Source organism: Terrapene carolina, unplaced genomic scaffold (assembly GCF_002925995.2).
Source record: "Terrapene carolina triunguis isolate 2854851 unplaced genomic scaffold, T_m_triunguis-2.0 Scaffold629, whole genome shotgun sequence".
NCBI lineage: Eukaryota > Metazoa > Chordata > Testudines > Emydidae > Terrapene > Terrapene triunguis.
The window spans coordinates 19254909-19266927 of record NW_020664980.1 but is presented as its reverse complement, the minus strand read 5'-3'; the positions used below and the strand labels follow the sequence as shown (position 1 = coordinate 19266927).

Here is a 12019-nt window from a genome sequence, read left to right as displayed (position 1 = left end):
TCAGGCAGGAGGGGCAGGTCAGGGGCCCGGGCAGGAGGGGCCTGGGCAGGAGGGGTTCAGGCAGGAGGGGCAGGTCAGGGGCCCGGGCAGGAGGGACCTGGGCAGGAGGGGTTCAGGCAGGAGGGGCAGGTCAGGGGCCCGGGCAGGAGGGGCCTGGGCAGGAGGGGTTCAGGCAGGAGGGGCGGGGCAGGGGCCCAGGCAGGAGGGGCTCAGGCAGGAGTGGCGGGGCAGGGCCGCGCCTGGCAGGGAGGCCAAGGCATGCTGTTGGCCAGGGACGGGGACTGGGGGGCTCAGATGTGGTGCTTGGCTGTGCAGAAGCTGGTCCCACTGATTGGAGCCAACTCCCCGAGAAGGGCTGACGGGAACGCTTTCCTGGCCCTGCTGCCCCGAGTGCCACCTTGCAGTGCCGTGGCACCAGTGCCGAGCGGCCCCCTTCGACAAGCGGGCTGTGCCTGGCACAGACGGGCATCCCGGCGGATGGGCTGCTGCTCTCCAGCCGCGGGGAGACGCGAAGGCAGGCGTGCGAGGCCGCGTGGCTGTGAATGGAGGCCCAGCCCGAGGGGGTCTCAGCATCTTACTGCAGTGAGACGCCAGTGCCCTCTCCCTGGGCACAGCAGCTGCCGTCCCCGCTCAGCAGGCTGGACTGGCAGCCCCAGGTCTCTGCGCACTGCGCTGCACACAGCTTTTGGCCGAAGGAGCCTGGGGCACGTTGCAAAGTGCGGGGCACGCTCAGCTCCCATTTCTGGGGCCTCGGAGCTGGAGGCGCGGCACAGTGGCACTGGATAGCAAAGGCCTCTCGCAGCCCTGCCCTGACGCCGCCAGCAACCCGAGCAGACGGGCCGGGAAGCCCAGTGAGTGCGGCCGGGGGCGCAGAACAGAATCACCCGCGTCAGGAGCTGGGCAGGAAAGCACAGCTCAGAGCCCAGCTGCGGCAGGAAGCACCAGGGGCTCTGGAGGGGCCGGTGGGCAGGATCCGGCCCCGGGGTCAGCCACCAGCGCTGGCTCCGAGAGGAGCAGGGTCCCCTGAGCCCTGCACTGAGGCAATGGGGTCAGCAGTGCCCCCAGTGATTCCAGTAGGGCCCAACACCGGCTGGGGGCTATGAGCGGCAGAGCCCGGCTGCCAGCACCCATCTCGCTGCTTGGCCTCTCCCTCACCAAGGCCTGCAGAGCCCAGGGCCGTGCCACGCTCGGCTGCTGCCAACAGCTCTGGGCTGGTGGGGCGGCTCCGTGGCCAGGCCGGAGGCAGGAGTGTGCGACCCAGCAGAGGATGGGCAAAGGTGCCTGTCTCAGGAGAGAGCTGTGCAAACACCACACAGCTCCCCTGGCCCTGAATGGGGCCATTGTCCCAGCTGCTCTGACCACTCACCAGCTCAGTGAGCAAGGAGGTGCGCCCCTGGGTTAACCCTGTCCAGCCTGCGCTCCCAGGCGCTGCCGGGAGAGGCTGCAGGGCCTGGGGGTAGTTTGCAGGCTGGGCGTGTGCTGCCTTCCTGGGGCGCGTGGTGCTAGGAGCTGGGAGGGGGACAGAGTGAGGGGTCCCAATGCATCCCCCACCCACCGCCCCTTCGCACCGGGACTTGGAGGAGGAGCGTCGTAAAATGAAACAGCTTCCAAGAACAGTAAGCAGGCCAGTTCCCCCCCTTTGCTGTGTGCGTCCCTGCCTGGGGGCTGCCTGGGCCTGCCCTGCCCCTCCTGCCCAAGCCCCTGCCACTGCCCCTCCTGCCCGAGCCCCCACCCTTCCTGCCCGAGCCCTTGCCCCACCCCTCCTGATGAGCCCCATGCCTGCTGCCGCCCTCCCTGGGTGCTGGCCCATCCCCATTTCTGTGCCCCAGGTGGTGAGTGCTGCGTGGCACCCAGGTTCTCCTGCAGCCTCTGCCCTGCTCCGAAGTGCGTCCGGCTGCACAGAGGGGGGTGGTGCCGAGCTGGCTACCCCCTCCAGGGAGGGCTCAGGCAGTCCTGCTGTGGCTCCCTGGGCAGGCAGAGGGCACAGCTTTTGCCCTGGCCGTGAGGAATTCCCCCTGGTGCGAGGAGGGGCCAGGGAGGGAGGTGGAGTAAAGGGAAGAGTGGTTCTTTCCGCCCATGGGAGCAGGGGGCAGGGTGACCTGTACGCTCTGGTAAGTCCCCTGGACATGCAGGGCCCCACAGCGGGAGCTGGGGTGGGGTGGGGGGCCAGGCAGGGCAGGCAGGCCAGTGTCCCAGTGGCGTGTGGGCAAGACAGGCGCTGGGAGAGTGCGTGTGGGAACTCTGCTCAGGAAGCGAGCGGGATTTACTGGCTGGGCTGTAAATCCTCCCGCACAAAAGCCGCCTGTTCCCGGGACAGGATGCCGGCGGTTCCGCGCTTGTTCTGCCAGCCGAGCCTGGCGGATTAAGGACAATTGGTTCAGCCGTGACAGCAAAGATCAGGAATGTTAAACAATAAAACTGCCTCCAGTTGTTCTGGGCTCGCCGGGCTCCCCCGTCCTGCTCAGCTGGAGCCCACACGTTGCTCCCACGCACCCCCCCAGCCTCTGCCCTACCTCGCCTGGCCCCTGCGGGTGCGGGATGCCCGCCACGGCTGTCGGCAGAGCCACCGGCTAAGGAGCAACCTCCAGGCACAGACTCAGAAACGTCAGCTGGGAGGGACGGCAAGAGCTCAGCATGTCCAGACCCGGCACTGCAGCAGCGCCCCATAGACCTGGACACCCCCCGTCCCCGGCAGGGGTTTGGCCAACCCGTGTTAAAAACCTCCAGCGAGGAGACTGTCCAGCCTCCCCGGACGCCTGGGCCCCAGATTAGCTGCCCCAGAGTTAGGAAGTTTTCTCTAATATCTACCTGCAATCTCCCCGGCTCCAGAGTAATGGCCTTACATTGCTTGCGTCCAGGGAGCCCCCCGATCCCCAGCCTCTTTGGACCAGCTCTCTGCCCATGGGCAGGCTGGTCGCAGGGCCCCCCTCAGACTAAACCCGCCCCGCTGGGTTAACCTGGCCTCCTTTCCAACCCTTTGACACGGTTCCTGCTCTGCTCTGGACTCTCTTCGGCTAGTGGTGGCTCCTGGCAGGCCTGGCTCTGCCGGCTGCAGACAGCCCCCTGTGCAGCAAGCACTGGGGACCCCGCTAGCACCGGCCCTGCGCTGCCCCCGCCAGGAACACGGGGCTGGGGTGGTCCTGGCCGTTCAGCAGCGCTGCTGGCCTCGGGGAGAGGCACCCGCCCAGCCGGGGCAGGCAGGCGGGGAGGTGCTGTGCAGGGACCTGGGCTCTTTATTCTACTTCACACAAAACCAGCCAGGATAGGCCGAGACTGGGGCTAAAGCCGCTGCTGGAGGTCAGGGCTCCTGCCCTGCGCTGGGCTCTGCCCTCCGGGCTCTGCACCAGGCTCCCCGATTGCCACAGCCCTCCCACGTGCCCAGGCCCCACTCCTCACCCACAGCTGGGCTCTCCCCAGCTCGCTGGCTGGCTGGCGTTCTCCACCTGCTTTGTGGGGGTGAGATGCACTCTCTGTGGGGTGGGCTGCCCACCCCCCCCGGCTATTTCTGCGCTGACTGGCTGATGGATTTATGGTCCCGGCTTTCCCAGAGGGCTGCAGGACCGGGGGTGCCACCCGAGCGCCCTGGTGCTGGGCACCGCTGGTCTAATTCCCAGGGACTGCAGTGCCCCAAAGATGTTGGTGCCATGGCAAACGCACCCTTCACCCGCGTTCACCTGTTCGTAAGGACACCAGCCAGGAGGAAAAGCAGTTCCAGCCTCTGAGGCTGGCTTCCCCTGAGCCCCCAGCCCACCTTCCGGCCCGTAGCTGGAGGGAGTCTGCGAAGGAAACCCCTGGGGACAGGCTCGGAGCTGGCACCCAAGATGGGGATTCCTGTCCTCTGGGGGCGAGAGACGCGTTGGCTGAGCTGGGCTCGACCTGGGCTTGTTACAGTCGGAGCCTGTTTCACGCGGCGGGTCAGGTCCCAGCTGCAGCTGGGGCAGACACGTGGTTCCCGCTCTCAGGATCAGGACAAAGCCTCACTCCAGGAGCTGGAGCGGGGAGGAGTCATGATGGGACATCTCACTCCAGGAGCCTCCCTCGGTTCTTCCCAAAGTCTCGGACTTTGAGGCCCCAGGAAGGGAGTGGCGGGTGGAGTGGCCCCGCCCCTTGTTATTTGTCCACCAATTACGCCTCGGTTCCAACACACCAGTTTTGGTTCATTAATTTCTCCTTCCAGGGCTTTACCAAGCAGGATCTCAGCACAGGCCGTGAGCTGGGTCCGGAGGACTTTTGGTTTAGACAAATTCTGGCTCCTTTTTGTGCCTTTTCCCATCACCAGTGGTGGGTAGAGGGTCTGGTGGCGTCTCATGACCCTTGACAGCACTTCTCAGTGCTGAGCTCCCCACTCAGCCCAGCTCCCACGCCAGCTCCCACGCCAGTCCAGTGCCAGCTCCCATGCCAGCTCCCACGCCAGCTCCCACACCAGCATGGCGCCAGCTCGCACGCCAGCCCTGCGCCAGCTCCCACACCAGCATGGCGCCAGCTCCCACGCCAGCCCTGCGCCAGCTCCCACACCAGCATTGCGCCAGCTCGCACGCCAGCATTGCGCCAGCTCCCACGCCAGCCCAGCGCCAGCTCCCATGCCAGCTCCACCAGCTCCCATGCCAGCCCTGCGCCAGCTCTGCACCAACTCGCACGCCAGCTCCCACGCCAGCCCTGGGCCAGCTCCCACACCAGCATTGCGCCAGCTCTGCGCCAACTCGCACGCCAGCTCGCACGCCAGCCCTGCGCAGAGCAGCTCAGCTCAGCAGGACCCTGGCTGTTGTATTGCACTCCCTGGGGACCGTGTGAGCCCACGGTCGCTCAGCCCAGCGGGAGCAGTGAACCAGCACGAGGGGGGAATGGCCAAGTCAGCTCAAACCCCAGCTCCATGACTCCTCTGTGCAGCATCCCTCTCCCCCCCCGGCTACCTGAGCCCAGGCCAGCTCCCGCTGCACTCGGCAGCTGGGCAGGGTGCCGAGCACACAAGCCGTCCGTCCAGCGTGGCTCCTGGGAAGGTGAGGCAGGAACCCTTGGGAAGGTTCTCAGGGCACAGGCCCGGGGGAGCTGCGTTCTGCCTGCTGCGCTGTCTCTGGGACGATAGGCAGGGCCCGGGGAATGGCCTGCAGTGGGCCAGTGGCTGCGGGGCACCAGAAAGGAACACCCCTCTGCTGCTGGGTGGCTGCTCTCAGCACGTGTGCTGGGGCCGCTTGGGCTGGGGGCAGGAGCATAAGCCCCCGAGAGCGACTGGGGGGGCCAGAGGTTGTGTCCTGTCAAGGTGGCGTTCGGGTCGCTGCCTGTGCTGACAGCCAGTGTGCTGGGGAGGGTCCCGCCAGCTCATGCACGCACCAGACGCTAACAGGAGGGGCTCAGCTAGGCGGGCTCCTCTGCTCGGCCCCTCTGCTTAGCTCAGCCCTCTGCGTTCAGAGCAGCCACTCGGGCCTGGCTTGGCCCCAGTCGTCCCCTTGCGCTCACACGCACTGGAACTCACAGAGCTAAATGGGTGGGAACAAAGGGGGAAACACTTAGCACAAACAAGCAAATGTGGTGCCTGCCTGGGAGCAGCCAGGCCTTGTTCCCTGGCACACAAGGCTCCTGCCAGGGCCAGTTGCCATGCGGGGAGGAGACGCGCCTGTTTGCTGCACATACCCCACAGCCTGCATGGGGAGCGGGAACGTGAGCAGCGCATTTGCTGTGGGGCCTGCAGGCTCCTTGCACACAATCTCCCCCTTGTCTCCCTCCCGCTGGCCCAGCGCTAGCGTTAAACATTCATTAATTCCTCCTCCCGCCTGCGTTTGCAACTGGCCCCAGGTCCGTTTGCCAGGGCCTTGGGGGGCCAGGAACAAGGGACTGAATGAGGAGCGAGCGACTGGGGAGCAGCACAGCACAGACCAAGCCGGGCACCTGAAGCGGGGCATTTCTGAAACCACATCCTTCCCCTTCCCGCGAGCCCCAGCTCCCCGGCGGGCAGGGACAGGCCCGCCTTGTGGGGTGGCTGAGCGTGCTGCAGGCCTTGGGGGAAGGAAGCGGGCTGAGCTGGGTGTAGCCAAAGGAGCTGGCGGTGCAGGGGGCGAATGCGGCCCAGACGCTGAGATGCTGCCCCCCCCCCCAGCTTTGATTAGAGTTTCCTGTGCCCTGAGAGCTAAACCCCCTCCCCCCTCGCCGGCCGGAGCTGTGCAGAGTGGGACGAGAAAGCCCCTGCTGGCTGCCTGGGCAGTGGGCCCTGGTGCCTGGCTGAATGCCCCCATTCACGGGCTGTGACCAATGCATCGGTTCTGCACATTAGCAGACAGCTGGGTTTCTTCTGCGTGGTACAGACGCGGGGACAGAGCAGGTTTCACACCTGCTCGTGGTCTGTCTGCCTTTTGCCATGGCGTGGGGAGGGGCCCATGAGCAGGGGTTGGGGGGGGGCCTCCCCAGCGGGGAGAAGGTGATGGGCTAGACGAGTCCCGCCAAGCTGCAGCGTGTCAGTGGCCAGAGGCCCTGGTGCTTTTGGGGGGGGGGGGGGGGGGGGAGGGCGGCAGCGTAGGGTCCCGTACCCAGCCCAAATCTCCCGTGCTTGGCCCAGCCCCAACCACCCATGCCCGGCCCTGCCCGCCACCAACCTCCCATGCCTGGCCCTGCCTGCCACCAACCACTTGTACCCAGCCTGCCTGCCAACCACCCACGCCCAGCCCTGCCCGTCACCAACCTCCCGTGCCTGGCCCTGCCTGCCACCAACCACCTATGCCCGGCCCACCTGGCTCTGCCCGCCACCAACCACCTGCACCCGGCCTGCCCGCCAACCCCCCGCTTTCAGCCCTGCCTGCCACCAACCACCAGCACCCAGCCTGCCCGCCACCAGCAACCCGCACCCAGCCCCAACCACCCACGCCCGGCCCGCCAACCTCCCGTACCCAGTCTGGCCCGCCACCAACCACCCACACCCAGCCCAGTGCCAGCCACCTGCACCCAGTTCAACCCACTACCAGCACCCAGCCCGCTGGGCCCAGCAGCAGACACGGAGGTGGGGTTGTATCTGGGCAGCCACCAGCAGTGGCCATGCGTGAAGCCCAAGGTCCCTGGCAGGGCACACAGAGAAGAGATAGGCGGGACAAAGGGCTGGCGCATGGGCTGGTCGGCTGTGGACTGGGCACTCCCCGCCAGGGAGCGGCGATACCATGCCACAGGGGAGACCAATCGCAGCACAGGTGGCAAATCCTGGAAGCCGTGAGGGGTTCGAGGAGCAGCTGGTGACACCACCCCCTGGGCCCACCTGCAGCCCTAGTGCGCCAAGCTCTGCTCGCGGGGAGACCCGGCTGCCAGCGTCCTGCCCAGGCTGGGGGGTGACGACGAGGCAGGAGGCGAGTTAAGAGAACGGAGCAGCCCCCAGCACCGGCAGGAGGCGCTGGGTTAGCAGCACTGCACCGAGAGCTCGCCCCTAGCTGTGCCAAGCACCCCTTTGCCCCCGTCCCACGAGGGAGCGGAATTAGCGCCACGTCCTGTAGTGCTGGGCGAGCGTCTGGCGAGGCGTGGGGCTGCCCCACTTCACACCTGCCTGGGCACTCCCCAGCCCCTCACCTGCAGCAAGGAGCCTCACCTGTCCCCCCTGCCCCCCCAGGGCTGGGGACACAACGCGGCCCCAGCGCCTGTCCCCACAACCCCAGGGCAGCTGGCCACGAGGACATGGGGTCCATCCTCCCCCGCCTTGAACTCTCACGGGCACTGGCCTCACGTGCATGGGGCCGGCTGGGGCTGTGCGAATGAGGGGCAGGGCTCGGCTGCTCGGTGTTATACAGCCCCGGGCAGCCTGGGGCTGAGGATCCTCGGGCCGCTGTGATGCCCATTTGCTGTATAATCGGGGGGGGGGGGGGGGGGAGCTGCACAAGCTGGAATCAGGTAGCTGAAGCAGCAGGCTCTGCCCCCCGCCCCCCAGCAGTGGGGCAGCCCGGGCACAGCAGAGGTCCCTGTTCTCCCAGCAGCCCTGCTTGCAGGCTGCTTCCAGCAAGGCCCGTGGGGAATTAGTGACAGTTGCGTATGAACAGGCAGCGGCCTGCAGGGCTGAGCTGGCCGAGGGGCCAGTGCTTGCCCAGGCTGGCAGCACAGTGTGCCCGAAGCCAACCCCCATCCCCTAGCCTGTCTGGGGGGGGGGCTGTCCCCACCCCGAGGGAAAGGGCAGGCTGCAGCCGCAGCTGGGGCTGGGAGGATGAAAGAGGATCCTGAGGCGAACGGCCCAGCGAAACCCAATCCTGCCGGAGCGGAGGAGAGGCAAGGCCCTGGGGACTCCGGTGAAACCTAAACCCACAGCGCAGCAGGGCTCGGGGCAAGGGACAGCTGCAGCCCCCCCGCTGCTGGGTGCCCGGCTCTGGGCTGAGCTGGGGGGAGGGAACCAGGCCTTACAAGGAGCCAGCGTGAGACAGGCCGAGCTGGAATTCGCCCTCAGAGCTGCCCCACCCCCCCCCCCCAGCAGCACGTTCCGCCCCCCACGGGGCTGTGGCGGGGGTACAGGAAGGCAGCTCAGAGCCCCATAACTGGGGGCCGGCCAGGTGGGGAGGGGAGGAGCAGAGACACTCCAGGCTGCGGTGCTCAGCCCGGACATTTTTTCCCAGCCTGGGAGCAAGTGGCAGCTGCTGGATCAGTTTCAGGGGGACGCTGGTAGCGGAGGTCACGGTGGCTTAATGGAACAGCAGCTAAGGCAGAACAGATGCAGCAGCTCTTTGTGCGTGGGCGGGCCCCGGGCCACCCCTGCCCCCTGCCACGCACAGGGACACAGGTGCACACGGGCACGCTTGGAGCCAGCAAGCGCATCCGAATGCAGATGGCACCCAGAGCCCCTTGGCCCAGCGTCAGGCTCACAGCAGAGTCACCCGGCCCATGGTAGCCATGGCTCTGGGCGTACAGCGATTCGCGCCCTGGAAGGTGACAGCCAGCGGCAGGAGAGGGCACCCCACCAGCAGGAGCTCCTTCCATCACAGCCCGTGGGCCAGGAGCACCGGCCCTGCCCCTCCTGCGAAGCTGGGGCTCCCCTGCGGTCCTGCCCACTCTGCTGCGCTCTCCTGGGATTTAAGCCCACAGGAGCCACAGCAACCACCAAACCACGAGTGTTTGGGGCCGTGCTAGGCCCAGGGGCCTGCCTGCCTTTATGCACCCCAGGGCTCGGCCAGTCCCTGTCTGGGCAGGACGCTCTGCCCCCCTGCGGGACCATACTGCTCTCAGACTGCTGGCTGCAGCACGCCCACCCCAGGCAGCAGTTCTGGCACCGGGGGAGCTGGCAGCGCCCACTGTCGCTCTGCCCTGGAGTCAGCCAGGGCCCACTGAGCCAAAGGGGCTCCCAGGAGCCAGGCTCTCCAGGGGGCAGAACTGGCCACCTCTGACCAGGGAGCCTTTGGCCTCCCGTCCCGCCGCAGCCCAGCCAGCCCCCTAGGATCTGTGCCCCGGCCCCCAGGGCCACGCCGCAGCTGCTGAGGGTGAAGGTTTCTGTCCCTCCCAGCCGCAGATTTCCCAGTGGTGTCACGGGGGGAGGGGTGTGCCTCCCCCACCCCACTGAGCAAGGCAACCCCCAGCCCCAGGCAGCATTTACAGCAGCCTCAAAGCAGTTGGGTTTTGCTATGAATTAGCCACGGCCCCGGCCTGCTGCTTGGCTCACCACCCCCAGCCCAGCTCCTCTGTGGCCGTTAGAGGCACCAGCTGCCGCCTGTGATTGCTGTGGACCAGAGGGGCAGTGCCGGGAAGGGGCAGACTCTGCCCCCCCTCCCCCGGCTCCGGTGGGGATAAGCCCCAGGGGCTGAGCCCGCTTTCAGACAAGCCAAGGATGAGAGCAGGGCCCGGGGCCGATTAGCCAGGATGAGTCCCCGGCCCCAGAGACGGTGCCCAGGCCAAAGGAGCCAGGCGCTTGCTTTGGAGGCCCCACAGGCAGAAGCAGGAACCTGCAGCGAGGGTGAGGTGGGGGGGGGGATCCATGCCAAGGGGGAGACCCGGCAGGGGAGGGCTCCACGCCTGCCCAGGGCGTAGGATGCCGGCTGGACATGGAAGCCCATGCTGAGGGTCTGGCAGAAACGCTCATAACACTGCAGAAGCAGCACAGGGCGAGGAAGGAGGGGGCTCGGGACACGGCTCCAAGCCCCAGTTCACCGTGGGAAGGGTCCGTGCTTGGCCCGACACCTGGGCTCGGTGCATGGAGCAGCAGCCCCCACCCCTCCCCGGAGGCAGCCAAGAAACCTCCAGCAAGAGGCTCTATTCCAAAAATAATTTATCAAGGCGATATTTCATGTGCATTAGAGATGCTATGTACATAAATATTCCTCTCTCTGGCTATGTACAGGGCTAGGTGGGATGTGGGGGGGCGGCTGGCCGGCCCTGGGCAGGGCGCTCCCAGTGGGCGAGGGGGGGGGGGGGACCTGGCTCCCACTGGTACAGTATCACAACAATATGATTAAAAATTACATCAAACAAAACAAGCAGAGTTTCCCGGGCAAGGCCTGCGGGTGGCCCCAGGCAGCCCCTCTGGGCACCGAGCCCATGCCCATGGGCTGACACGAGTTCACTCTGCCCTGCGGGGCGACGTCGGGTTCGGGGCCAGCTAGCGCATTTGGGGGCCGGGCAGCGCGGGAAGGCCCAGGGTGCCCTGACTGCCTGGAGGGCAGACGCCAGCAGGAGGCTGGGGAGGGTGTGGGGGGGGGCACACGGAGTCCCCAGGCCAGCCGAGGACAACCCCTCACAAGGAGCAGGTCCCGTGGCTGGGATGGTGGGGCGGGGGCAGGGGCCCAGAGACACTCCTGCTGCTCAGCTGTCTCCAGGGCCCTGCGGCGGGAGGAGGGCAAGAGCTGCCTCGTCATTCCCAGCCCCGCTGCCAGGCTGTCCAGCCCCCCAGAGCCAAGGCGCCCTGGGCAGCCCCTCACGTCCTCACGCTGCGGTAGGAGAAGAGGCAGGGGCTGATGGGCAGGGGGTCGTGGGTGAAGACGGAGTCGTCGGAGGAGCAGGTGCTGGTGCTGTCCTCGCAGGAGGGGGAGTACTGCTCGAAGGGCACAGACAGGTCCAGGTACTGCGGGAGGGAAGAGCCGTCAGCGTCGCAGGGGGCGTCCTCCCAGAGACAGGGCAAGGCCCAGACACACCAGGAACCCCCCGGCCGCCTTCCTGGGCCACATGCCACAGGGCCTGCCTGCTCTGCAAACTCACCTCCTCGGAGACCGCTGCCAGGATCTTGTCCAGCCCCTCCACCAGCTGCTTGAAGGTCGGGCGCTGGGAGGGGACGGCATGCCAGCACTCCCTCATCAGCATGTACCTGGCAAGGCAGGGCAGGGCAGAGAGCTGTCAGCCAGAGGAACCCGTGCCCCCCTCCCCCGCATGCCGGGGCAGCGCGGGTACTCACAGCTCATGGGTGCAGTTGGAAGGCTTGTCCATGCGGTGCCCTTCTTTCAGCAGCTTGAAGAGCTCTTCCACCGGGATCCCAGGGTACGGGGAGCCCCCCAGCGTGAAGATCTCCCACATCAGAATCCCAAAGGACCACCTAGGAACAGGGCAAGGATCAGGCCCAGGCACTGTGGGCATCACTGGAGCACCGCCATTACCAGGGCCATGGCCAAGCAGTGCCATGAGCCCAGGCACAGTGTGCTGGGGGTGCCAATCTGCCCTGTGTTAGTCGGAGAGCGGGGCACACGCCACACCTTGGTGTGTGCACAGGGGCTGCCCTCGGGGCCCGATGCCCTCAGCCGCCCTCACCCCAGGCCCAGCCCGTGGCAGCGCAGCCGGACTCACACGTCGCTCTGGTGCGTGTACACTCTGTCAAATAGGGCTTCGGGCGCCATCCACTTCACGGGCAGCCGGCCCTGCAGGGAGAGGACAAGCCCTCAGCCTACGGCTGCCGCTGCAAGGCGACATGCCTCCCCGCCCCCCTCCTGGCCCTCGGCATCTCCCGCCCGGCTCCCCTCCCGGGCCAGCCCTTGGCACCCCCCGCCCCCCTCCCGATCCGGCCCCCTCCTGGCCCTCGGCACCCCCTGCCCCACCCCGGCCCTCGGCATCTCCTGGCCCCCTCCTGGCCCTCAGCACCTCCCGTCCCGTCCCG

The 12019-nt window shown here is 67.2% G+C and overlaps 1 protein-coding gene across 1 annotated transcript in view; it reads right to left on the bottom strand.

Moving 5' to 3' along the window:
* Nucleotides 1–10844: 10844 nt before the first annotated feature.
* LOC112123880 (fibroblast growth factor receptor 4-like) overlaps nt 10845–12019 on the bottom strand; it is a 2443-nt gene continuing 1268 nt past the window's right edge. Inside the window, exons 3-6 of the mRNA XM_026659521.2 lie at nt 11713–11783; nt 11327–11464; nt 11134–11239; nt 10845–10999 (exon numbers count right to left, since the gene is read on the bottom strand). Coding sequence (XP_026515306.2) covers nt 10853–10999; nt 11134–11239; nt 11327–11464; nt 11713–11783 — 462 coding nt within the window. The 3' untranslated portion in view covers nt 10845–10852. The remainder of the gene's footprint in view (nt 11000–11133; nt 11240–11326; nt 11465–11712; nt 11784–12019) is intronic.